This window comes from Marmota marmota, unplaced genomic scaffold, assembly GCF_001458135.2.
Source record: "Marmota marmota marmota unplaced genomic scaffold, marMar, whole genome shotgun sequence".
Taxonomy (NCBI): domain Eukaryota; kingdom Metazoa; phylum Chordata; class Mammalia; order Rodentia; family Sciuridae; genus Marmota; species Marmota marmota.
Genome location: NW_026000240.1, coordinates 5,556,492 through 5,580,875, shown reverse-complemented (window position 1 = coordinate 5,580,875; position 24,384 = coordinate 5,556,492). Strand labels below are relative to the sequence as shown.

The window sequence follows — 24,384 nt, the reverse complement described above, 5'->3', positions numbered from 1 at the left end:
GTTTCAGGGACAGGGCTGTAACACCCATCTTCGTATTCTGATCAGTGTCCAGCTGCAAATACCTTGACCATAGTGGATATTCAAGATATTTTTAATTGAATTATAATTGACCAAAATCATTAAAGGAAATAAAAGTATAACAAATTTTCATTAAAGAAAACTGAAGTTACAAAAAAAGTATTTAAAGATGTGAGGCTTTTCTATCATCATCTCTATTTCTCCTTTCCTAACTTTCTTTTTTTAAAAAAATTTTATTGATTTTTTAAAAAGTAAATGATCAAAGAATGCATTACAATTCTTATTACACATATACAGCACAATTTTCATATCTCTGGTTGTATATAAAGTATGGTGACACCAATTCATGTCTTCATACATGTACTTTGGATAATGATGTTTATTACATTCCACAATCCTTGCTAACCCCCTGCCCCCTCCTTTTCTCTCCCACCCCTCCACCCCATCTAGTATTCATTAACTCATAACATTTCTGGCCCTTTTTATAACACTCTCTTTTCTTGAGCTAAATGAAGGAAAGCTATTTTAGTATCTTTGCCATTTGCAATATCCAAGAATCCTGTAACCTGTGAGTTTATTTTCATGTAGAATGATTAGGAATTGGGAGAAAGTTTCTGAATTGTTAGTATATTAAGTCTTAGAGCTAAGTATTTTATTAATTTTAAATTATTCCATTTCATATTAAAAATACATAGGCCGGGCACATGCCTATAATCCCAGAGGCTCCGGAGGCTGAGGCAGGAGGATTGTGAGTTCAAAGCCAGCTTCAGCAACTTAGCAAGGCCCCAAGTAACTCAATGAGACCCTGTCTCTAAATAAAATACAAAAAAGGGCTGGGAATGTGGCTCAGTGGTTAAGTGCCCCTGGGTTCAATCCCCTTACAAAAAATAACAATAACAAGAAAAAAAAAACAGAATATAAGTTAAGATGATTGAACTTACACTGAGGAAGTAATTGTTAAATTTCTAAAAAGCTAACTCAGATGTTATCAGTGCCAGGTAATAATATGCTAGAGGTTTATAAAGTAGGTCTTTAAAGATATGCCAGGTACTGTTTGCCTTTGGATATGTGAAGTTGAAGTTATCTTAACAATCAGTGGTTTTTTACTCTTCCTATTATAAACAGAGCCTTCAGATAAGACCATGTGGGAAAGTAGAAAGATTTGTGGACTGATGAGATCATTTCTAATTTTTGGTTTCTAGTCCTGGCCTCACCTCCCACAGGTTAGCGAGCCTAGGCAGTACTGACACTTGTCGGCAGCAGTTGGGCCCTCTTATCTCTACCATTTCAGCTCTGCTGATGCTAGAGGGACTTCTGTATCTTTGATTTAGTCTTTCAGCCTGCTAGGGAACTTCTTTATCCATCTTTCCACCTGGATTGCAGGGATGGGATGAACTAGATTTCAGAGGTAGGCAACAGCTAGGTAAGAAGAGAAAAAAGAAAAGAAAAAAAGACTTGAGGTAAAGGAAGAAAAGGGAGTTGGGTGGAGGGCAAACAGAGGGAGTTAAGGAGTCAATATGAGAAAGCTGGGACATGAGCAGCAGAGAATAGGCTTGCAGTTGGACAGATACGCAGTGGTGCAAGAGGCAGGCAGTCCTTTTGCTGTGAATGTGTACTGACATTTATCAGGCTCATGATTCAGTAAGGACACCAGCAGTTGGCCCTTATATCACCTAGTCAGCTTCCAGGCAGCTCCCTTTCTGCTGCAGAGCTTCTTGCCCAGGATAAAAAACTGCCACTGCATATCCCTGACATATGGCCACCCACCCCAAGCCCACTGTGCTTGAAACAGTAATGGCACACTGGCCTTGCTTTTACTACCCTCAACATCCTTTTAATTTATTTTTACTTTTTAAAATTTTTAATTGATTTTAAAAAAATAAATGACAGCAGAATGCATTATAATTCTTATTACATATATAGAGCTACAATTTTTCATATCTTTTTTCAAAAAAGATGTTTTTTCAACATCTTTTTAAAAAATATTTTTCCAGAATAATTTTAGTCACCATTTTTCATATTGATTTTCATAATATATGCATTACTTGATAACTTGGCAAAGATTTTGTGTATGTGTGTGGTGTTGGGGATTGAACCCAGGGCCTTGGGCATGCAAGGCAAACACTCTACCAACTGAGTTATATCCCCCAAGGATTTTTAAAATGCAGTTTAGTTGGGTAATTTAGTGACTACCTGACCCTTCACTTAGATCAGTCCATGCATTCCTAAGAGCATCCACCCTGCCTTTATGGAGGCACTATGGAGACTTTAGAAGCCACGGTTCTGACCTACAACTTAAACTTTGGCAAAATAAACCTAAGGTTTGTAATGATGACACAGAAAATTTAATGTTGAATTATGTGATGGACTTCACTTTACCAAAGATTGTGAGTTGCCTCTCTGTTTTTCCATGTCTTTGTTAATAGTCAGATGCATAGGTAGATGGTAGTTTCTGAAAACCAGCTTCTGGACAAGTATATTGGGCCAATCACAAATTACATTTTATATTATTTATTTATTTATTTTTATACAGGAATTGAATCCAGAGCCCCTCTACTGAGCTGCATCCCCAGTCCTTTAACTTTTTTTTTTTTTTTTTTTTTGATGGCATCTGGCTAAATTGCTAAAGAGTCTTTCTAAGTTGCTGAGACTAGCCTCAAACTTCTGATCTTTATGCCTCAAGCCCCTGAGTCACTGGGATTACAGTTGTGTGCCCTGGCTCATTTTAATGTCTTTTAATATGTGAGATAGAGAAAATGTTCATTTCAAATTGTCTGTTTAGCAGGGGGTTTATCACTTTGCTAAGCTTGTACAAGTTGAGTAATCATTATGTAAAATGCTTAGAAACACAGTTTTTTAGAGTTGGGTGTTTTCAGATTTTATAATAGTTGCATATACATAATAAGGTATCTTAGAGATGGGGCCCAAATGTGATTTATATACATTTTGTATACATAGCCTGAAAATAATTTTATAAATTACTTTCAGTGTGCCTGCATTTTGCCCATGATCTGTTACATGAGGTCAAGTGTGGATTTTCCATTGATGGTGTCATGTCAGCTTCCAAAGTTTTAGACTTCGTTATTGGTTTTGGTGCTAGGGTAAATTTTAGACTTTGATGAATTTCAGATTTCTGACTTTGAGAAATTTTGTTTTGTTCCTGACTATTTCCAGCCATTAGAATGAATAGTCTAAATCTAAATTTCCATTTCTTCACACATCTGCCCTCTAAAATCAATATTCTGCTGATACTGCTTCTATTCAGATCACAAATGACCTCCTTTTTGCTGAACTCCAGTGGTTCCATTTGTTTTTATTTTTGTTTTATTTTTTCCCAGTGGTTACATTTGTTATCAGAAATGGTTTTTTTATTTGGCTAGACACTGTCAGCCATTCATTCTTATCTTCCTGAAACCCTCTCCTTGCTTGTTGTGGCACCAGTCTTTTATTTCCTTCCTGCCTCTGTCAGAGATCCTTCTCAATCGTCTTTCTAGATGACTCTTCCTTTGACTATTTTTACTTTGTTGGCATTCTCCAGTCTTTATGCCTGATGCAGTCCAATTTCAACATGTAAGTCTCAGCTCAGACCTCTTTTCTTAGCTTCTGGCCTGTGTCCAGCCCTTTCCTGGACATGTTTACAGAATTATGGATGCCTCCCTTCCCAATATCTAGTCATTTCCATGGCCATAATGATGTAACATCAGTTTAACAGTTTGGCAAACAACCGCTTCCTTCATCTCCCCACTGTTATTGCTAGTACCACCTTAAAATTTTGTCACAGTCCCTGTCTTGGACTCCATGCCTGCAGGTGCCCCACTGTGGCTTTTCTTTAGGCTCATCATTCTTTGAGGGGTGAGGAGTTTATAAGACCAAGGAGATACACCTGCCCTGTTCACCTCCTTCTAGTCTGTGCTAGCTGTTACACAAGACCCCACAAATTCCTGCATCAGGCTGCTTTCCCAGGCCAATTTTTCCAAGGGTAGACTGAATCCTTAGTGTGTATGTCTAGGCCCTAGGGGTAGCTAAGGGACAGATGTTTGAAAGGGAACAGCTGGACCTTAGGTAAAGCCTGGACCCGGAGCTACATACACATATATGCAAAGCCCTTGATGTTATAGACCAGAGCTAGATGTTGAAGAGAAGGACATGCAGGGACCTGCATTTGTATACTTTGTCTAGGCCCCACAAGCATTAGGGCAGGCCTAATTATTGCCTTATTTTTCCTTATGTTCCTAATACAGGCTGATAGGTCATTCTTCACCTATTTTTAGGGATTCTTTTTAAAAAATATTTATTTATTTTTTTAGTTGAAGTTGGACACAATATCTTTATTTTGTTTATTTAGGTGGTGCTTAGGATCGAACCCAGGGCCTCGCATATGCTAGGCGCTCTACTGCTGAGCCACAATTCCAGCCCCTACTTTTAGGGATTCTTAAAAGCAAGGACTTTGGCTTTTAATTTTTTTATATCCACATACCTATTACAGTACCTATCCAACACAAACACTTAATACGTGTTTGTTGAGAGAGTAAGTAATAAATGCAGTTTATATTAAACATTTTATTATTTCATTTCCTTTGTTGTCATTTTAAAGAGTTTTTGGTAGCCAGACACAGTAGTACAAACCTGTAATATCAGCTGTTCAGGAGGCTAAAGCAGGAGGATCAGATCAAGCCAGGCCAGACTATGAAAATTCATGAGACTCTATCACAAAAGGGCTGGGATGTAGCTCAGAGGTGTAGAGCATTTTCCTAGCATGTACAAGTTCCAGGGGTTGTAAAAAGAAAGTTTATAGTAATATCTAATATCTAGATGACTTTATTTTATTATGCCTTAAGGTCAGCATTTTTCTAGAAATACATCTCTAAATTTGCATTGCCATTAAATGGAAAATGTAGATTTTATATATTAAACAATTTTATTTTAAATATATTTTTACAAATTCATTTTATAAAATGGGATAATTTAATGGCAAGGAATAAAAAATAGTATCTGACATACATGCAAATCTTGATATTACAAATGAATGTACCATTACAGTTACTAGAACAACAGTGCTTATGGTCAGTTATATCCGTAACTGCAAAGTCCTAAGATGCTCTGTGGTATAGGTCTAAGGAATAGGACTATGTTTTGGAAAACTTCAAGATGCTGGGAAGAGTGGAACTCAATTTACCTACCAGGTTTTTCATTAATTTAGTGGGTAACCCCAAGATCCCATAGACCTCTGTTTAACTGAGCTCATTTATGAAGAGTACATGTGTATATGATTACTTTTAATGCAAAATGCATATAAATTATTTAATAATAGAAACTTTTAAACACCAAGTCAACTTGTTTTACTTCCTGACATGACCTTTTACTCTGCTAATTCATGTGCTCTAGGTTAGCTTCCTGAGTTTGTAGTTCATAGACCTCTAAACTTAAAACCCATCTGCAATGTCACTAGTGCTCTACCTTCTGTGGACATTACTTTAGCATATGTGTCATGTTGCGAGATATTCTGATCTGAGAATGAGTAAAATGGTCTTGCTTGGCCCTTAAGTTGTCTCACACGCACACATTCTATGACTTGTGTTTGATGCCTAGTCTATTCTTGATTGTACTGAGAGGTAACAAAGAGTTAAGTCTGCATAGGAGTTGGAGTTTTATACCTTAACTCTGATAATTCATACTATCTTTTTTTGTTGTTGTTATTTTTTAATAAGTTATACTCTATATATGAATACCTTTAATTTGTTTATTTTTATTTTTATTTTTTTTTTTTGTGGTGGTGAGGATTGAACTCAGTGCCTCACGTGCTAGGCGAGCACTCTACCAATGAGTCACAACCTCAGCCCCTGTTTGTTGTTTTTGATAGATTATTTCTTCCATGTTCTCCTTTACCCTTGACAGTTTTAGGCATAATAAACTTTACTCATTCTAACCCTTCTTCTAGATGAGTCTTTCAAGAACACCCCATTAAAAGAATTAAATAGAAAAGAAGTTGCCTTTATGAGCCATCATTCTCTGATTGTCGTGCCATCATAAGTCATGGCTAGGACCACTTAAGACTTTGCTTCAAGAATATTTCAAATGTTGATTTAATTGTGGTGGGGCATCATAAGATCCACTGGCTTTTGGAGGAACTATTTGATTTCAGAAACAGTTTAAAATCATTTCTATCATCCAGAAAATTGTTCTCCTTACATGAGAAGATTTTAAAATCTCTCCCATTTTCTTAATAACATTAATGATACTTGGAGATATTTTACTTTCACATAATTTTCCAACATACATGATGATATGGGCAGATCTAAGTGACATATTTTACTTCTCACTCATTTCTACATTAGGGCCCTACATCTCCCCATATGTTTGTTATTTTTTTCTGCATTCATAAAATGTTTTTTCTAAGTGACTTAAGCTGCCAATTAAAAATATATATATGAGACTCACACGCTGCTTAAAAACCTGAACAATAGCTGGGCATGGTGACAGTAATCTCAGGTACTATAATTCCAGTGTTATAAAAATGTCAGCTATATTGTCCCTTCCCTTTCCTCTAACTCCATGGCAAAAGAGTTTGACCATATTCCATTTCTTGTCTAGACTTTTTTTTTTTGAAATTTAAGACTTCTTTTTTCCTTCAAGTCTTCTCTTGAATGTGAAGGTATATGTTACGGGTAGCAGGAGCAATGGGGCAAAGGGTTTGGTCAGCAAGGCATAAGAGTGTTAAGTATAATATTGAGAAAAGATGAACAAAAGAACAAATGGAAGGAAAACAAGAAACTACTCGTCATTAAAATCAGCATCAGAGTATTAGGACTGAAAGTATGTATGCATATGTTCAATCCATCGCGAAGATTTGTCTTACCGGTGCTCAGAAAATACATGTGGAATTTAAATTCATCTCTTGATTTTATGGGAGAAGACATGGAATTCCACCAAAGTTATATATTTCCTAGGGTCATTTACCTAGCTGGTTATAGAACTCAGCTGGAACCCAGGTCCTCTGATCCTCAACCAATTTCTTTGCTATAAGAAGATACTTCATTGACTTTTTTCCCCCAGTACCTAGAAAAGGGTAGGTATGAAGTGTTGAGCTCAGTTGTGTCCAGTGGCACTTATTATGTCTATTAACAAGTGGCATGCTAGTAGATAGAGCACATATTTTGGAGTCCGACCTAGGTCTAAATTTTAGTTGTGTCTGTTGGTACTTGGGCAGGTTTCTTAATCTTTCCAAGCGTAAGCTTTTATGTTTCAATAAACAGGGAAAACAATTGACATTATTGTTTTCACATTATTGTTATGACAATCAAATGAGCCAAGGCAATATTAAGTATTTAGTTTTGTATGAGGCATAAATCAGGGGATTCAGTAAATATTTGTGAAATAAATAAATGGCAACTATTACTGTATTTGATCTCCCTCATAGAGGATTAACAAAACTTTATGTCAGCTTACCTTTTAGTGTGTTTTATGCTTTACAGAGATCTGTTTTTATTGCCATAGTTAAACTGCTATTTGGCTAATTTATTCCTGTCTTGGTAAATGCCTGCTTCATATACCTCACATTATCTTAATTTTTTAAATTCCAGATTAATCCATGGAGGACAGATGTTAAATGGATTGGCAGGTCCAACTGTTATGAATGCTGCACCATTCCTCTCCACAACCTGGTTTTCTGCAGACGAACGGGCCACTGCCACAGCGATTGCTTCCATGCTCAGTTATCTGGGTGGGGCATGTGCATTTTTAGTTGGACCTCTTGTTGTTCCAGCTCCCAATGGGACATCACCACTTCTTACTGCAGAGAACAGCAGGGCTCATATTAAAGACAGAATTGAGACTGTGTTGTATGCAGGTAATTTGAAGTCTTTTCCTGTTTATACTTTAGTCTACTCTTTGTATACCAGATCACCTCAAATGAAATAGTTAGAAGGACTGACATAGCTGATGCACATAATGTGCTTTCATTGTTTTATAATATGGAGATGCCTATTTAAAACCTACAGCCTTCCCGGGAAGTTACTAAATTTAACATATATTCTTGATACACAGTAGGTCTTTCTTTTTTTTTTTTAATTGGTTGTTCACAACATTACAAAGCTCTTGACATATCATATTTCATACATTTGATTCAAGTGGGTTATGAACTCCCATTTTTACCCCATATACAGATTGCAGAATCACATCAGTTACACATCCACGTTTTTACATATTGCCATACTAGTGACTGTTGTATTCTGCTATCTTTCCTATCCTCTACTATCCCCCCTCCCCTCCCCTCCCATCTTCTCTCTCTACCCCATCTACACAGTAGGTCTTTCTTAATTTTACTCTTTACATTTGTTTACAGTGAAGTATTACATAACACATATTCTAATGTCTTTTCTAAATATCTTACCCAGTTTGTAAAACTACACATCATGGTTGACTACAAACATTTGTCAAGCATAATTGGTAGCTTTTAAACCCATTTTCTCCCTTGCAATTTTCCCATTATTTGTCCTGTTCTCAATCATATTCAGCTTGATTATCTGTAGTTTGTTTGCTTGTTTCTTTTTAAACAGATGTCACTGTGTTACCCAGGCTGGACTCAAGCTATCTTCCCACTTCAGCTTCCTGAGATCTAGAACCTAGGCATGCATTGCCATGACCTAAATTATTCTATTTTCCTCCCTCCCTCCCTCCCCCCCACTCTCTCTCGTCTATTAATTAGGGATATTGACTTTTCCAAAACATTCTCTTTGGACCTTTTTGTTTCTGAAGTTGAGTCCCAGGCCACCCTGTTACAGTACCCTATAGATCTTCTTAAATCTGTTCTGTTTTCTAGCTGACTCTTTTTTTTTTTTTTTTGCATAAAGAATACTTCTTATAAGTGTTTGCTATATAACAATCACTGTGCTAAGCATTAGGAATTGTTGCGATCAATGAGGAGACAATTATAATACAAATAAAGCTATACAGAGGTAGGAAGACTAATTTGCCTGGGTTTGGAGAGAAGTTGAAGGGTCAAAGAAGGTTTCATCAAGATGTAATAATTCAGAAAAATTAGGAATTTTATAGGAGTTCACTGACCAGTCAGGTAGGCCAGGGTATTCCATACAGGGAGAATGGCACTGCAAAGTCAGAGAAGGTATGAGAGAGCTCAGCATGTCCAGGACACTACACATAATTTAATATAGCTGTAGTGGTATGAATTTGTGTTTGAGTATGGGTAGCAAGTGGTAGGAAATGAAGCTGGAAAGATAAGGGAGCAGATTATGCCAAGTTTTGTCTTAACTTGTATATGCACTTATGAATTTAACAAACATTTTGAGCTCCTGTGTATTTGTCATTGTGCTAGGCACTGAGGTGGATATGGTTCCTGGTCCAATAGACCTTTTGGTATCCTAAAGAATACAGAGAGGCAAATAAACAGTTGTAGAACAGAATGCTGGGCATTAATTGCTCTAACAGCTTGAAGGAGATGTGCCTAGCTCACATTTTGGTTGTGTAGTAGTTTCCTAGAGATGCAGCATCCAAGGTTTCCAAGGGATGAGACTTAACCAAATAGAGTGAGCAGAAGGAAGAATAAAATAGAACCATGAAGAAGAAGCCCAATGAAGTGACAGAACCTGGTACATTCAAGCTACTGAAAGCCCAGAATGGCTTAGAACTGGTGAAAATAGTGATAGGAGAAACTAGAGAGGGAAGCCAGGACATGAGACCTCAAGCAGGGCTAAAGAAAAGGTTTGAAGTTCACCATGGTGTAGGCAAAGATCACACTCTGAAGTTTACATCAGATTTACATTTCAAAATCTGGTATTTCTTCTAAAGAATAAAACTAAAACAGACTCCTCTCCTTTTGAAGAAAAAAACTGAAAATGTAAAACTACATACATACACAAGGAAACCTAAAAACAGAAAACATAAGTTTTAAAACTTCATATTAGTAATATCATTCATTTCATTGAAAACCTAAGCCATCATTGTATATTTTAAATATCTGAGTTTTAGACACCATTAGGCGTGTATTAATGCCCTGCATCTACCTGGTTCAGGGCTCCCATGCAGTCAGGAGGAAGCCCTTGCTCACAGCTTCCAGTCACTTCCTCAGTGCTTTCACACCTTTTCAGTCTCCCAGTCTGCCTTTCTGAAATATTGCCCCATGAATCTTCAGTACATTAAAAATACTTTTGCTAGAATTGCTGCCTCAAATAGTTAGAGACTCTTAAATTATTCCAGGTAAGAGCACATAAGAAAATTAAGCTGCAGACCAAGATCTCTTAGGAATATAGACACAAAGGTCTTAGACAAAATACTAGCAAACCAAATCCATCAGCTTATAAAAAGTATGGTACACCATGATCAAGTAGGATTCATCCCAGAAATACAAGATTGACTTAACATTCAAAACTCAATTAATGTTATATATCATATCAATAGAATACAGGGGAAAATGTGCTTATATGAAGAGATAAAGAAAAAGGTTTACAGATCCAGTGTCCTTTCAAAATAAAACAATCAACAACTAGGAATAGACAGGCATTCCCTCAACCTAATAAAAAAATGTACAAAAAACACAAATACAGTATATTTAATTGTCAGATACTGAAAGCAGTCCTCCTAAGATCAGAAACAGGACAAGCATGTCCACTCTTAGCACCTCTGTTTATCATTGTGTTGGAGGTTCTACCCAATATCACTGGGCAAGAAAAAAGAAATTTAAATGTAACCAGATTGGAAAGAATGGAGGGGGAAAAAAGGAAATTTTTGAAAAATACATGATTTTAAATATAGAAAAATTATCTGGAATTCACTACCAAACTGTTAGATCTAAAAGATGAGTTCAGCAAGATTTTACAAGATTAATGTGTAAAATCGATTGATTGTACATTAATAATGATCAACCCAAACATGAAATTAGGAAAATAATTTATAATACTATCAATAATATAATATATTTAGGAGTAAATTTAACAAATCTATAGCATACTCTAAAGACTACAAAACAGCATTGAAAGAAATTAAAGGCCTTCAAAATAGAAAGTCATCCCATGTTCATGGGATGGAAAGCTTAATACTGAAAAAATATTCTCAAATTTATCTACAAACTTGGTGCAGCCCTATTAAAATCCCAGCTGCCTTTGTTGCAGAAATTGATGGAAATGCAAGGGACCAGGAATAGCCAAAACAATCTTGAAAAAGGTGTTGGACAACTCATGTTTCTCAATTTTAAAACTGAGACAGGAGGATCGAGAATTCAAAGCCAGCCTCAGCAACTTAATGATCCTCCAAGCAACTCAACAAGACTGTGTCTCTAAAAAAAATTTTTTTTAAAGTCTAGGGACACTGGGGAAGAATAGTGTTACCTTAGATTAAGTAGAGAGAAGTGATGGGGGCGTTAAGGAGGGGATGCAGGGATAGGAAAGACTATAGAATGAAACAAACATTATTACTGTATGTACATGTGTGACTACATGACCAATGATTCTGCAACATGTACACTCAGAAAAATGAGAAATTTTGTCCCATCTATGACTGATAAATTAAAGTGCATAAATGCATTCTGTCATGTATAACTAATTAAAACAAATTTAAAAATTTAAAAAATAAAAATCTTATGATTCATCTTTCCATTTAAAAATAAGAAAGGGCTGGGAATGTAGCTGAGTGGTTAAGTGCCCCTGGGTTCAATCCCTGGTGCAAAGATAAATAAGTAAATAAATAAATAAATAAATACCTAATATAATTACAAAACGAATCAAGACGGCATGATATTGACAATTATAGAAAGTATAGTACTGATTCATGCTCCAACATGGATGACCCTTGAAAACATGCTGATTGAAAGATGCCACTCACAAAAGACTGTATATTCTATGATTCCACTTAAATGAAATATCCTAATACTCAAATCCGTAAAGACTAAAAATAGGTTAGTGGTTGTCTAGAGCTGGGAGATTTGGAATTAATGGGTTATAGGGTTTCTTTAGGAGATGATCAAAAAATTCTAAAATTGAGCTGGGCACAGTGGCACGTGCCTATAATCCCAGTGGCTCCGGAGGCTGTTGCAGGATAATTGTGAGTTTACAGCCAGCCTCAGCAAAAGGGAGGTGCTAAGCAACTCAGTGAGACCTTGTCTCTAAGTAAAATACAAAATAGGAGCTGGGGATGTGGCTCAGTAGTCAGGTGCCCCTGAGTTCAATCCCAGATACCTGCCCTCCCCCAAATTCTAAAATTATAATGGTTGCACTGTTATATAAATGTACTAAAAACCATTGGACTGTGTACTTTAATGTGTGAATCGTATTTTATATGAATAATATCCCATGAAATTGTTTACAAAAATGTCTATAGAAAGATGGTCAATGAGGCTGGGATTGTGGCTCAGTGGTGGAGTGCTTGCCTCACATGTGTGAGGCACTGGGTTCGATCCTCAGCACCATATTAAAAAAATAAATAAAATGAAGATATTGTGTCCATATACAACTAAAAACATATTTTAAAAAAAGAAAGATGGTCAAAGAATATGAATGAGGATATTACAGAACAAATACAAATAACTAATAAGTATATTCAAGATGCTCAGTGTTATTAATAATTAAAAGAAAGAACTGTAAGGTAAAATAACTCATTAACTTCTTGTTGCTCTTTAGATTGACAAAGAATAAAGAGATTGAGAATTCCAAAAAAATTTGGTAACAATCTTGTCTTTCAGAATTAGGAATCTATAAATTTACAGTTGAATTAACTAAAATGATATATGGTTAAGTGTCTTATAGAATTATTGTCCCTTTTCCTAAGAAAATATCCCTAGAAATAGAATTATCCAACAGAAAAGACCCCTAGAAACTACTAAGTCAACTCCCTTTACTGGGATTCACTTTTGTAACAAGTCAGTTAATGGCGCGGATGAGTCTGTCATCTAAGTTTCCAGTATTTTTATTAATGTTGTGCTTTTCTACTTAAAATTGGGCACAGTTAACAAAATCTGTGCTGTGGAGGGAAGAATTGAGAGTCCTAAGAACTTTCCCTTTTGTAATAAGGCCAAACTAGTGTGGTTTGACTGTTCATTTTACTTCTGATTAATATTTAGCTAGACTTATTAAAATACTCATTAAATATTTTTATTTAGCTAGGTTTGTGCTTTAATTTGCTGCCTCTTGGTTTCTTTTTTTCTTTTAATATTTTTAGGTGTAGATGGACACATACCTTTATTTTGTTTATTTAATTTTTTTATGTGGTGCTGGGGATCGAACCCAGTGCCTCATGCATAGAGCAAGCGCTCTATCACTGAGCCACAACCCCAGCCCCTGGTTTCTTAATTCTGGATGCTTTCTTGTCTTGTTAAATTTTCCTGTACTGTCTATAAATTGGATCTGTCCTACATATGGATCAGAAATCCTATCCTTGATCAAACAAATGTTCTATTCTATTTTTGCCAAATTTCTTTCATATTCTTTCTTTCTGAGTACCCTACTTATAGACAACCATCTTAGACCTCTTTTATAGTAAGGTATTGTTGGTTTGAATGAGATTTCTCTATAGAGTAACAGTTGTGTACTCCCTTGATTTTTTTTGACTATGTGGTGTGTCATTGGACTACCATGCTACTTTATTTATAGCCTGACTTCCTACCTGTGACCTGCTGAACTTTGTATCTGTACATATCTGTCTTTCCCACTAGGCTGAGCTATCTTGGCTAGGTGCTATGTTTTGCCTATTTTTATATATCTAGGGCTTATTTGATGCTCAGTAAATATTCGTTAAATAAATAAATACTTGAAGTATTCAACTTTTTGTGTCACTGGTTAACACTTTACTAATTTTTTTTCTTTCAGAATTTGGAGTTGTCTGCTTAATATTCTCTGCAACACTAGCTTATTTCCCACCCCGGCCTCCTCTTCCTCCCAGTGTTGCTGCAGCTAGCCAGAGGCTAAGTTATCGACGCAGCTTTTGTAGGCTATTAAGGTAAATATACTTGTGGTCATTGGGTGGTAGTGACTGGCACCTCAATATAATTCCATTTTTTTAAAAGATAATTTGAGATAGTAATTTTCAGCAACCATTAATCAGTTTATAATTAATAAAATACTCATTAAATATTTTTATTTCCTATGAGAAATCTATCTTGAAAAATCACCCAAAACAAAACCTCTCTAATTTTTGCCTATCTACATACTACCTATAGTGTTATTTATTTACTGTGTTTAAAGTCAAATATTTTTTAAGTAATTTTCTTTTATAAAGAAACTTATACTGGGGGCTGGGGATATAGCTCACTTGGTAGAGTGCTTGCCTTGCATGGCAAGGCCCTGGGTTCATCCCCTGCACCACCAAAAAAAAAAAAGAATCTTATATAGTAGTGTCCATGAAAGTATGGGTTTATGTATTTATTATGTTTTTCTAATATGGAGATTATTTTATTCATTATGTATTTGTCAATGCAAAATGAATAAAATAAACAATATTATTCCTGTATCACCTAAAGTCTTCTCATGTGCCACCAGTAGGATCACAATTTAAGAAACTTATTAATGTATTTTTTTTATTTTATTGGCAAAACTTAAATATAGTTAGGTAAATTCTACCCTTGAAAGCTCAAATGATTTGATTCTTAAAAGCTAAATTTGATTCTTGGGAGGCACAGAACATCACCATTGATTGTGATTTGTAGTTGCACTTTTGAACTTACTTTCAGAACACCAGCAGCTCTCTCTGGTTGGTTCTTTCTTTTCTTGTCTTCTTTCCCCTCAGATGGTAAATTCCTCTATAATACTACTATCCAATATAGGAATATAGGAATATAATTTGATTCACAATGAGAATATGAATATAATTTGAATCACATATGTAATCTTTAATTTTCTAATAGTCTCTTTTAAAAAGATAAATAGAAACAAATAAAGACAATGTGTAGCATATTGTATTCAACCCACTATATCTAAAACATCATTTTAACATGTAATCAATATTAATGATTGAGATATTTGACATTCTCATATTCACATAAAACTCTAATATCCAGTGTGTACTTTCCCTTACAGCACATTTCAATTTGGACACTAAATTTTTATTGGAGCATTTGATATATATTCGGCTGTCATTAAATTTACAATTGAAAAGTATTCATTGAGCAGATTTTCCCATTTTGCACTAAATTGAAAATAAGTAATTACCTTTTAAAATTTGAATTAACACAACTTTGATATTACAGAATAGTCTCAAATTCTATAGACAGTTGTTCAGAGCTTAATTGAAGATCTGTCACTTCTGTAGGATATAGTTTTTTCCTCATAATTTTTAACAAAATTTCCATAGCTTAAATAACATTTTCATCTCTCCATTGAGAAGTGGTTTTCTTTTTCTATGAAAATCCAAACCATTTTATAGCTTACCAAAATTATAAGTTCAAATCTGTTAAAAATTTGTTTTAGAATGTTTGTTGGACATTTAATTCTGATTTCCAGCAACTAATTTTCTTAATACTTTTTTGACTGTTGAAAAGAAACTTCTTAGGCATTTGCTGAGAATGACTCTCTTTTTGTGTTTTTATTAGTGCATTATAATTATACATAATACTAGGGCTCATTGTGACATATTAATATGTAACATAATTTGCTCCATATCCTTCCCTCGTACCTCTCCCTTTTCCTGCCCTCTTCCCTCCCCCAACCCTCTTTCTCTACACTACTAGTCTACCTTCCATTTATTTTTTAAATTGATGCATTATAATTATACATAAAAAATAGGGTTCATTGTGCTATATTCATACATGCATGCACATAGCATAATTTGGTTGTTCTATATCTAACATAGATAGATATAGATACACACATGCACACACATATAAAATGGCTCTTAATATTGTCCACTTAAATAACTTAAATATTTTTTCTTACATCAGACATTTCATTTTGTTCTGCTTCAGCAAATTGCAGTTGTCATTCATGGTGAAATTTTCAACATGCCTTTTTCCATTCTAGTCTCATATTTTCTTTCTACATGAAATATTCAATTGAACAAATTATAAAGTTATATTAGTGTGTATGAAAAAACAATTGGAACTGAATCAGTTCATTGACACCAGTGAGATCAGTGGCATGTAATAACACTAGAAAACTCAGGTGCCAATGTGCTCACTCTGCCTTATGTGTTGCAGCTGGTAAAGTGAAACATAGTTCTACTACAAAATGCAGTTTGGGGGGCTGGTAATGTAGCTCAGTGGCAGAGCACTTGCCTAGTGTTACAAAGCCCTAAATTTGCCAACACCACAAAAAATAAAATAAATTTAAAAAAAAGATTTTTTAGTGGAAAAATACTTTTAATGCCTGTTTTAAAACTTAGACTTAAATTAGGCAAGATGAGATCAAATTTAAAAATTTCTCCTAAGTTACACTAGCCACATTTCATTATTTTTCAAACTTTGGTTCACAGCTAAATGATTTGGTGAGTTGATCATTACTTTTTTTAAACAAAGTGGAGTGGAACACAAGAAATAATTTTTTTCTTTTTAGAGGTATCAGGGATTAAGCTCAGGGGCACTTGACCACTGAGCCATGTCCCCAGCCCTTTTTTGTATTTGATTTATAAACATGGTCTCACTGAGCTGCTTAGTGCCTTGTTTTTACTGAGGCTGGCTTTGAACTGTCCATCCTCCTGCCTCAGCCTTCTGAGTTGCTGGGATTATAGGTGTACACTACCTCGCCCAGCACAGAATAGAAAATATTGTATCACATGTAGTAAGATTACTTTTTGTGAGACTTTTGTTTCTGTATATAATGGGTAAGTCACAAAGTAAAAATAAATTTCTTATTTTGGCATACAAGAAGTTTTGAAAACCACTTCTCTATACCACCTGATACATTGCCTTCAACATAATAGACAAAAGAAAAATGTTAGTTAAGTTGAATTATGGTCAGTAATATACATTTGTAAAATGACATTTTAAAATGGTAATTAAGAAAAACACACTATTTAACTAAATTTTTTCCATGCAAAGCCAGCAGCAAAAGTTTGATACCAGTAGATAAAGCTAGAGAGTTAGATGGTAGTCATATAATAGTAACTCTGAACTAATAATTTTGAACTATTCTGTGGGAAATAGGAGTCAATAAAGGCTTTTAAGCTTACTCAGTTAGGTACAAGATTTTTCTGACACAGAAGGAACAATAAATTATCCCTCTGACCACAGTATACCTGTGTTGGCTTCTAGTTATTCAAGAATCAAGATCCTCATTCTGTGTTTGAAACAAAGTATAATATCTTTCTTCTCCATAAAAAGCCTTTTTCACCAATGCTTGACCTACCTTTCTGTCTTCCCATTTGGTCTGTAACTTCTCCATTGCTACCTCTGCACCCTCCAGAGGAGGTCTGTGGGCCTGCCTTGCCCCAGTTCCCTTATCTATAGTATTAATTTTCCCTGAACTTTTCAAAGAACTTCCTGGATTAATCAAAATAACTGCCTCTCTAAATTTGACACATGACAGTAGAGTGTATTTTGACAAAAAGAAAAACCATCAACAAGTATGCTCCATGTTTTTCACCACAATTATTTATTTAATGCCCATATGATTCCCTTCTCTTAATATGCTTTTAACCTGTATAACCTAATGTAAATATTCCTTTCCCTTTTTATGTTGGTGTCATGTTTGATGATAATTGGGTTTTGCCTTTTAAACTTTGAGAGAAGAGCATTAAGTTGAATAAGTTCTTTATTTCAGGGCACATAAACACATTTATTCATTTATTTTTCATTCACTCTTTTGTTTATATCTCCTACTCCCATCCCACTCCCTCTACCTGGGCCACCTCTCAAATGCCTTTATGTGCATATCTTTTGTCTTTTTATTTGCAATATATGTATTGTTTAGTATGGATCTATGTTTAATTTATTTAAATAATGGCATATTTTATATATCATTCCATTTTAATTTTTCATTAAGCATTTTATGGATTTTTTTTCTTTCTATTTTGAAATGTATGATAATATACAAGGTAGAATAGCATAACCCCCATATATCCATTAGCCAATGTCTGTTATCAAATTGTGCAGCAAATTTTGTTCTATCTCTGCCTACCCTCTTCCCCTCTTCTTTGGAACAAATCATTTCATCCAGGTATATTTCAATATGTACAATATATTTTAAAAATACAAGGATCCTTTTAGCATAAATATAGTGCCATTATCTTACCTAAAAACTTTTTAATAATAATTGGCTAATACCAAATCAATATTTAAATTTCCTATTATCTCATAAATTCTGTTAACAGTTTGAGTCAAGATCCAGAGTAGGTCCACATATTGCATTTGGTTCAAATGCCTTAAAATCTAAGGGTTTCCTTTCCATTTCTCTCTCTCTCTTTTTTTTCATTATAACTTATTTGTTGAGGAGCTAGCTTTTTCACCCCCACAGTCTGGATTTTGTTGCTTGTCTCCTTGTATAGTTTAACATGTTCCTCTGTCCTTTGTGTTTCCTGTAAATTGTTAGCCAGACCTATCTTCTGATTCCGGTTTAGTTTTTGATCTTCATGTGGACTGTTAGGAGATGAGGCTCCCTTCTTCCATGAGGAGGTATATGAGTTCTGCATAGTGATATGAGCACTCTATTTTGAAGATAGGTCCCCCCTGCTCTATTTGCATCTAGTTCTTTGTACTCCGTGATGTTAGTCTATCCACCTATTCCCACTGTGTACCCAGATTGCGTGCAGTTTACTGCAGTGACACCCTCATACTTGTAACACAAGACCTGAGAATTTCCTTGGAAAGTAGACCCTGCAACAGGATTACAAGGTCATAGCGTAATCCAAGCTTAATTTTCCAGGTATTGCCATATTGGTCTCAAAGATGCCTGCTGAACTTGACATTATCCATTGTTCTAATTTTTGCCATTCTAAGATATAAACTAATATATCCCTTGTTTAATTTGCATTTTGTGACCATTAACAGGTTTCAAACTCTCTGTGTTTGTTTCATGTTACTGTAAACTTTTGTTCATAGCCTCTGCCCATTTCTTAATCATAATTTATCTTTTTCTTAATAATTTACATATTTTAGATATAAATTCCTTGTTGTTCCTCAAAATTTACAATATCTACTCCCAATCTGTAATCTGCCTGATAATTTTGTTCATGGATTCCTTAATTAATTTCTTGATTTTATCTTTCACATTTAGGTTTTCAATCCATCTAGAATCCACGTTAATATATGATGCTAACTAATGATGTAGGAGTCCCCCCCCAATAAATAAACTAGCACCACTTACTAAACATATTTAGCTTTTTGATTTGCAGTACTATCTTTATCGTATATCGAATTTCTGTGTCTTAGCTCTCAGTTCTTCATTGTTCTTTTTATTATTGAGTCAATACCACTCTGTTTTTATTACTTTGGTTGAAGTTTGTTGTCATATCTGATAGGAGAAGGGATCTCTCTTTCATCTTTTTCTTTTAATGGATGACTTAGCTTTTTAAAGAGCCTTTATTCTTGGATGTAAATTCTGGAGCAATTTCTTGATTTTCTAGGAAAACTACTACTGGAATTTTAATTGTGATTGCATTGAGTTCATAGATAAATTTGCATTGAATTGACAATATGAACTGTCTTTCCATCTATCTAGATTGTCTCAGTGACCTTCATTATTTTTTAAAAACTTTATTTGTTCTTTTTAGATACACATGACAGTAGAGTGTATTTTGACATATTTATACAAACATGAAATATATCTTATTCTAATTAGAATCCAAGTCTGTGGTGATACATGATATGGAGATTCATTGTGGTGTATTCATATATGTTCATAGAAAAGTTGTGTCAGATTCATTCCACTGTCTTTCCTATTCCAATCCCCCTTCCCTTCTCTTCATTCCCCTTTATGTAATCCACTGGACTTGTATTCTTCCCTCCCGACCCCTTGTCATGTATTAGCATCCATGTATCAGAGAGAACATTCAACCTTTGGTTTGGGGGGACTGTTTTTTTCTTTTGCATGATAGTCTCCAGATTCATCCATTAACCAACAAAAGTCATAAAGTCATTCTTTTTGTGACTAAGTAATATTCCATTGTGAATATATAATGTGTTTTCTTTTTTAATCAATTTTTAATATTTTATTTTTTATTTTATTTTTTAAAAAATTTGTTCTAATTAGTTATACATGACAGTAGAATGCATTTTGACACATTGTACACCAATGGAGCACAACTTCTCATTCCTCTGGCTGCACATGGTATAGTCACACCAGTAGTATAATCATACATGTATGATTAAGATAATAATGTCTGTCTCATTCTACTGTCCTTCCCATCCCCACAGCCCCACCCCTCCCCTCAGTCCCTTCTGCACATTCCAAACTTCCTTCATTCTTCCCTAACCCCTCCCCACTATGGATCAGCATCTGCTTATCAGAGAAAATATTTGGCCTTTGATTTTTGGAGATAGGCTTATTTCACTTAGTATGATATTCTCTAGTTCCATCCATTTACCTGCAAATGCCATAATTTCATTCTTCTTTAAGGCTGAGCAAAATTCCATTGTGTATATGTACCACATTTTCTTTATCCATTCATCTGTTGAAGGGCATCTAGGTTAGTTCCATAGTTTAGTTATTGTGAATTGATGTGGATGTGTCACTGTAGTATGCTGATTTTAAGTCCTTTTGGGTATAAACCGAGGATTGGAATAGCTGGGTCAAATGGTGGATCCATTCCCAGTTTTACAAGGATTTTCTATACTGTTTTCCAGATCGGTTGCACTAATTTGCAGTCCCACCAGCAATGTTTGAGTGTACCCTTTTCCCCTCATCCTGAACATATTTTTTGTTACTGTATTCTTTTTGTTGTTGTTGTTGTTGTTTTGTTTTATTGATTTTATTTTTTTAAATACATGACAGCGGAATGCATTACAGTTCTTATTACACATATAGAATACAGTTTTTGATATCTTTGTATATAGTGTATATTCATGCCAATTCATGCTTTTATACATGTACTTTGATTTTTTTTACATTACAATTCTTATTACATATATATACCACAATTTTTCATATCTGTTTATATATAAAGTATGTTGACACCCAATTCGAGTCTTCATATATGTACTTTGGATAATGATGTGCATCACATTCCACTGGCCTTGTTAAACCCCTGCCCCCTCCCTTTCCCTCCCACCCCTCTTCCCTATCTAGAATTCATCTAATCCTCCCATGCTCCCCACTCCCTACCCCACTATGAGTCAGTCTCCTTATATCAGAGAAAACATTCAGCATTTGTCTTTTGGGGATTGGCTAACTTCGCTTAGTATTATCTTCTCCAATGTCTCCATTTACCTGCAAAAGCCATGATTTTATTCTCTTTTAATGCTGAGAAAAATTCTATTGTGTATATATGCCACATTTTTTTATCCATTCATCCACTGAAGTGCATCTAGGTTGGCCCCACAGTTTAGCTATTGTGAATTGTGCTACTCTAAACATTGATGTAGCTGTGTCCCTGTAGTATGCTGTTTTTAAGTCCTTTGGGTTTAGTCTGAGGAAAGGGATAGCTGGGTCAAATGGTAGTTCCATTCCCAGATTTCCAAGGAATCTCCATACTGCTTTCCATATTGTCTGTACCAATTTGCAGTCCCACCAGCAATGTATGAGTGTACCTTTTTCCCCACATCCTCACCAACATTTATTGTTGTTTGTCTTAATAATAGCTGCCATTCTGACTGGAGTGAGATGATATCTTAGAGTAGTTTTGATTTGCATTTCTCTGATTGCTAGAAATGATGACCATTTTTTCATATATTTGTTGATTGATTGTATATCCTCTTCTGAGAAGTGTCTGTTCAGGTCCTTGGCCCATTTGTTGATTGGGTTATATGTTTTTTTGGTGCTTAGCTTTTTGAGTTCTTTATGTATCCTAGAGATTAGTGCTCTGTGTGATGTGTGAGGACATAATATCAGAAAACTTTCCAAATCATGAAGAATGAATTGGAAATCCAAAAATTTGCTCCCAGGATGTGGGCTCTCTGTTCACCTCACAGATTATTTTCTTTGCTGAGAAGAAACTTTTTAGTTTGATTCAATCCCATTTATCGATTCTTGATTTTAATTCTTGCATTATAGGTGTCTTATTCAGGAAATTGGGGCCAATCCCACATGATGAAGATTAGGGCCTACTTTTTCTTCTATTAGACACAGAGTCTCTGGTCTAATTCCTAAGTCCTTGATCCATTTTGAGTTAATTTTTGTGCATGGTAGGAGATAGGGGTTTAATTTCATTTTGTTGCATATGGATTTCCAGTTTTCCCAGCACCATTTGTTGAAGATGCTGTCTTTTCTCCAGTGCATGTTTTTGGCACCTTTGTCTAATATAAGATAATTGTAATTTTGTGGGTTAGTCTCTGTGTCCTCTATTCTGTACCATTGGTCTACCAATCTGTTTTGGTGCCAATACCATAATGTTTTTGTTACTATTGCTCTGTAGCATAGTTTAAGGTCTGGTATAGTGATGCCACCTGCCTCACTCTTCCTGCTAAGGATTGCTTTAGCTATTCTGGGTCTCTTATTTTTCCAAATGAATTTCATGATTGCTTTTTCTATTTCTATGAGGAATACCATTGGGGTTTTGATTGGAATTGCATTACATCTGTATAGTGCTTTTGGTAGTATGGTCATTTTGTATTAATTCTGCATATCCAAGACCAAGGTAGATCTTTCCATCTTCTAAGGTCTATTTTGATTTCTCTCTTTAGGGTTCTGTAGTTTTCATTGTATAGATCTTTCACCTCTTTTGTTAAGTTGATTCCCAAGTATCTTTTTTTTTTTTTTTGAGGTTGTTATGAATGGGGTAGTTTTCCTCATTTCCTTCTGAGAGGCTTTGTCACTGATATAGAGAAATGCCTTTGATTTATGGGTATTGATTTTATATCCTGCTACTTTGCTGAATTCATTTACTAGTTCTAGAAGTTTTCTGGTGGAGTTTTTTGGGTCTTCTAGGTATAGAATCATATCGTCAGCAAATAGTACTAATTTAAGTTCTTCTTTTCCTATACATATTCCTTTGATTTATTTCGTCTAATTGCTCTGGCTAGTGTTTCAAGAATTATGTTGAATAGAAGTGGTGAAAGAGGGCATCCCTGTCTTGTTCCAGATTTTAGAGGGAATGCCTTCAATTTTTCTCCATTTAGAATGATGTTGGCTTGAGGCTTAGTGTAGATAGCCTTTATGAAGTTGAGATATGTTCCTGTTATCCCTAGTTTTTCTAGTGTTTTGAACATAAAGGGGTGTTGTATTTTGTCAAGTGCTTTTTCTGCATCTATTGAGATGATCATATGATTCTTATCTTTAAGTCTATTGATGTGATGAATTACATTTATTGATTTCTATATGTTGAACTAACCTTGCATCCCTGGGATGAATCCCACTTGATCATGGTGCACAATCTTTTTGATATGTTTTTGTATTCGATTTGCCAGAATTTTATTGAGAATGTTTGCATCTATGTTTATTAGAGATATTGGTCTGAAGTTTTCTTTCTTTGATGTGTCTTTGCCTGGTTTTGGGATCAGGGTAATATTGTCTTCATAGAATGATTTTGGAATTACTGCCTTTCTTTTTTTATATTTCCTGAAATAAATTAAAGAGTATTGGTATTAGTTCTTCTTTAAAGTTCTTTCAGAGCTTGATGTATGTTGTTCCAGGATCTTCTAGCTTTCAGGGTCTGTGTTAAAAAATCTGCCGTTATCCTAATTGGTTTTCCTTGTATGTAATCTGATTCCTTTCTCTTGTGGCTTTTAAAATTCTCTCCTTTTGGGCTGGGGATGTGGCTCAAGCGGTAGCGTGCTCGCCTGGCATGCGTGCGGCCCGGGTTCAATCCTCAGCACCACATACAAACAAAGATGTTGTGTCCACCGAAAACTAAAAAATAAATATTAAAAAATTCTCTCTCTCTCTCTCTCTCTCTCTCTCTTTCTCTCTCTCAAAAAAAATTCTCTCCTTTTTCTCTGTATTGGGCATTTTCATTATAGTGTGCCTTGGTGTGGATCTGTTGTGATTTTTGTACATTTGGCGTCCTGTAGGCTTCTTGAATTTGGATTTCCAATTCAGTCTTCATGTTTGGAAAGTTTTCTGATATTATATCATTGAATAGATTGTTCATTCCTTTGGTTTGGACCTCTATGCCTTCCTCTATCCCAATAATTCTTCTTTTTTTTTTTAAATTTTTTATTGTGGGTTGTTCAAAACATTACAAATTTCTTGACATATCATATTTGACACTTTGATTCAAGTGGGTTATGAACTCCCACCTTCACCCCATACACAGATTGCAGAATCACATCAGTTACACATCCATTGATTTACATATTGCCATACTAGTGTCTGTTGTGCTCCGCTGCCTTTCCCATCCTCC

At 35.0% G+C, this 24,384-nt stretch overlaps 1 protein-coding gene across 2 annotated transcripts in view; it reads left to right on the top strand.

Annotated features, from left to right (window-relative positions):
* The window catches only part of Slc49a4 (solute carrier family 49 member 4), a 132,736-nt gene that overhangs the window by 53,517 nt on the left and 54,835 nt on the right, over positions 1 to 24,384 (top strand). For both annotated transcript variants that reach the window (XM_048794564.1, XM_015486864.2), the window contains exons 3-4: positions 7,599 to 7,864; positions 13,830 to 13,959. In XM_048794564.1, the coding sequence (XP_048650521.1) occupies positions 7,599 to 7,864; positions 13,830 to 13,959 (396 nt within the window). The remainder of the gene's footprint in view (positions 1 to 7,598; positions 7,865 to 13,829; positions 13,960 to 24,384) is intronic.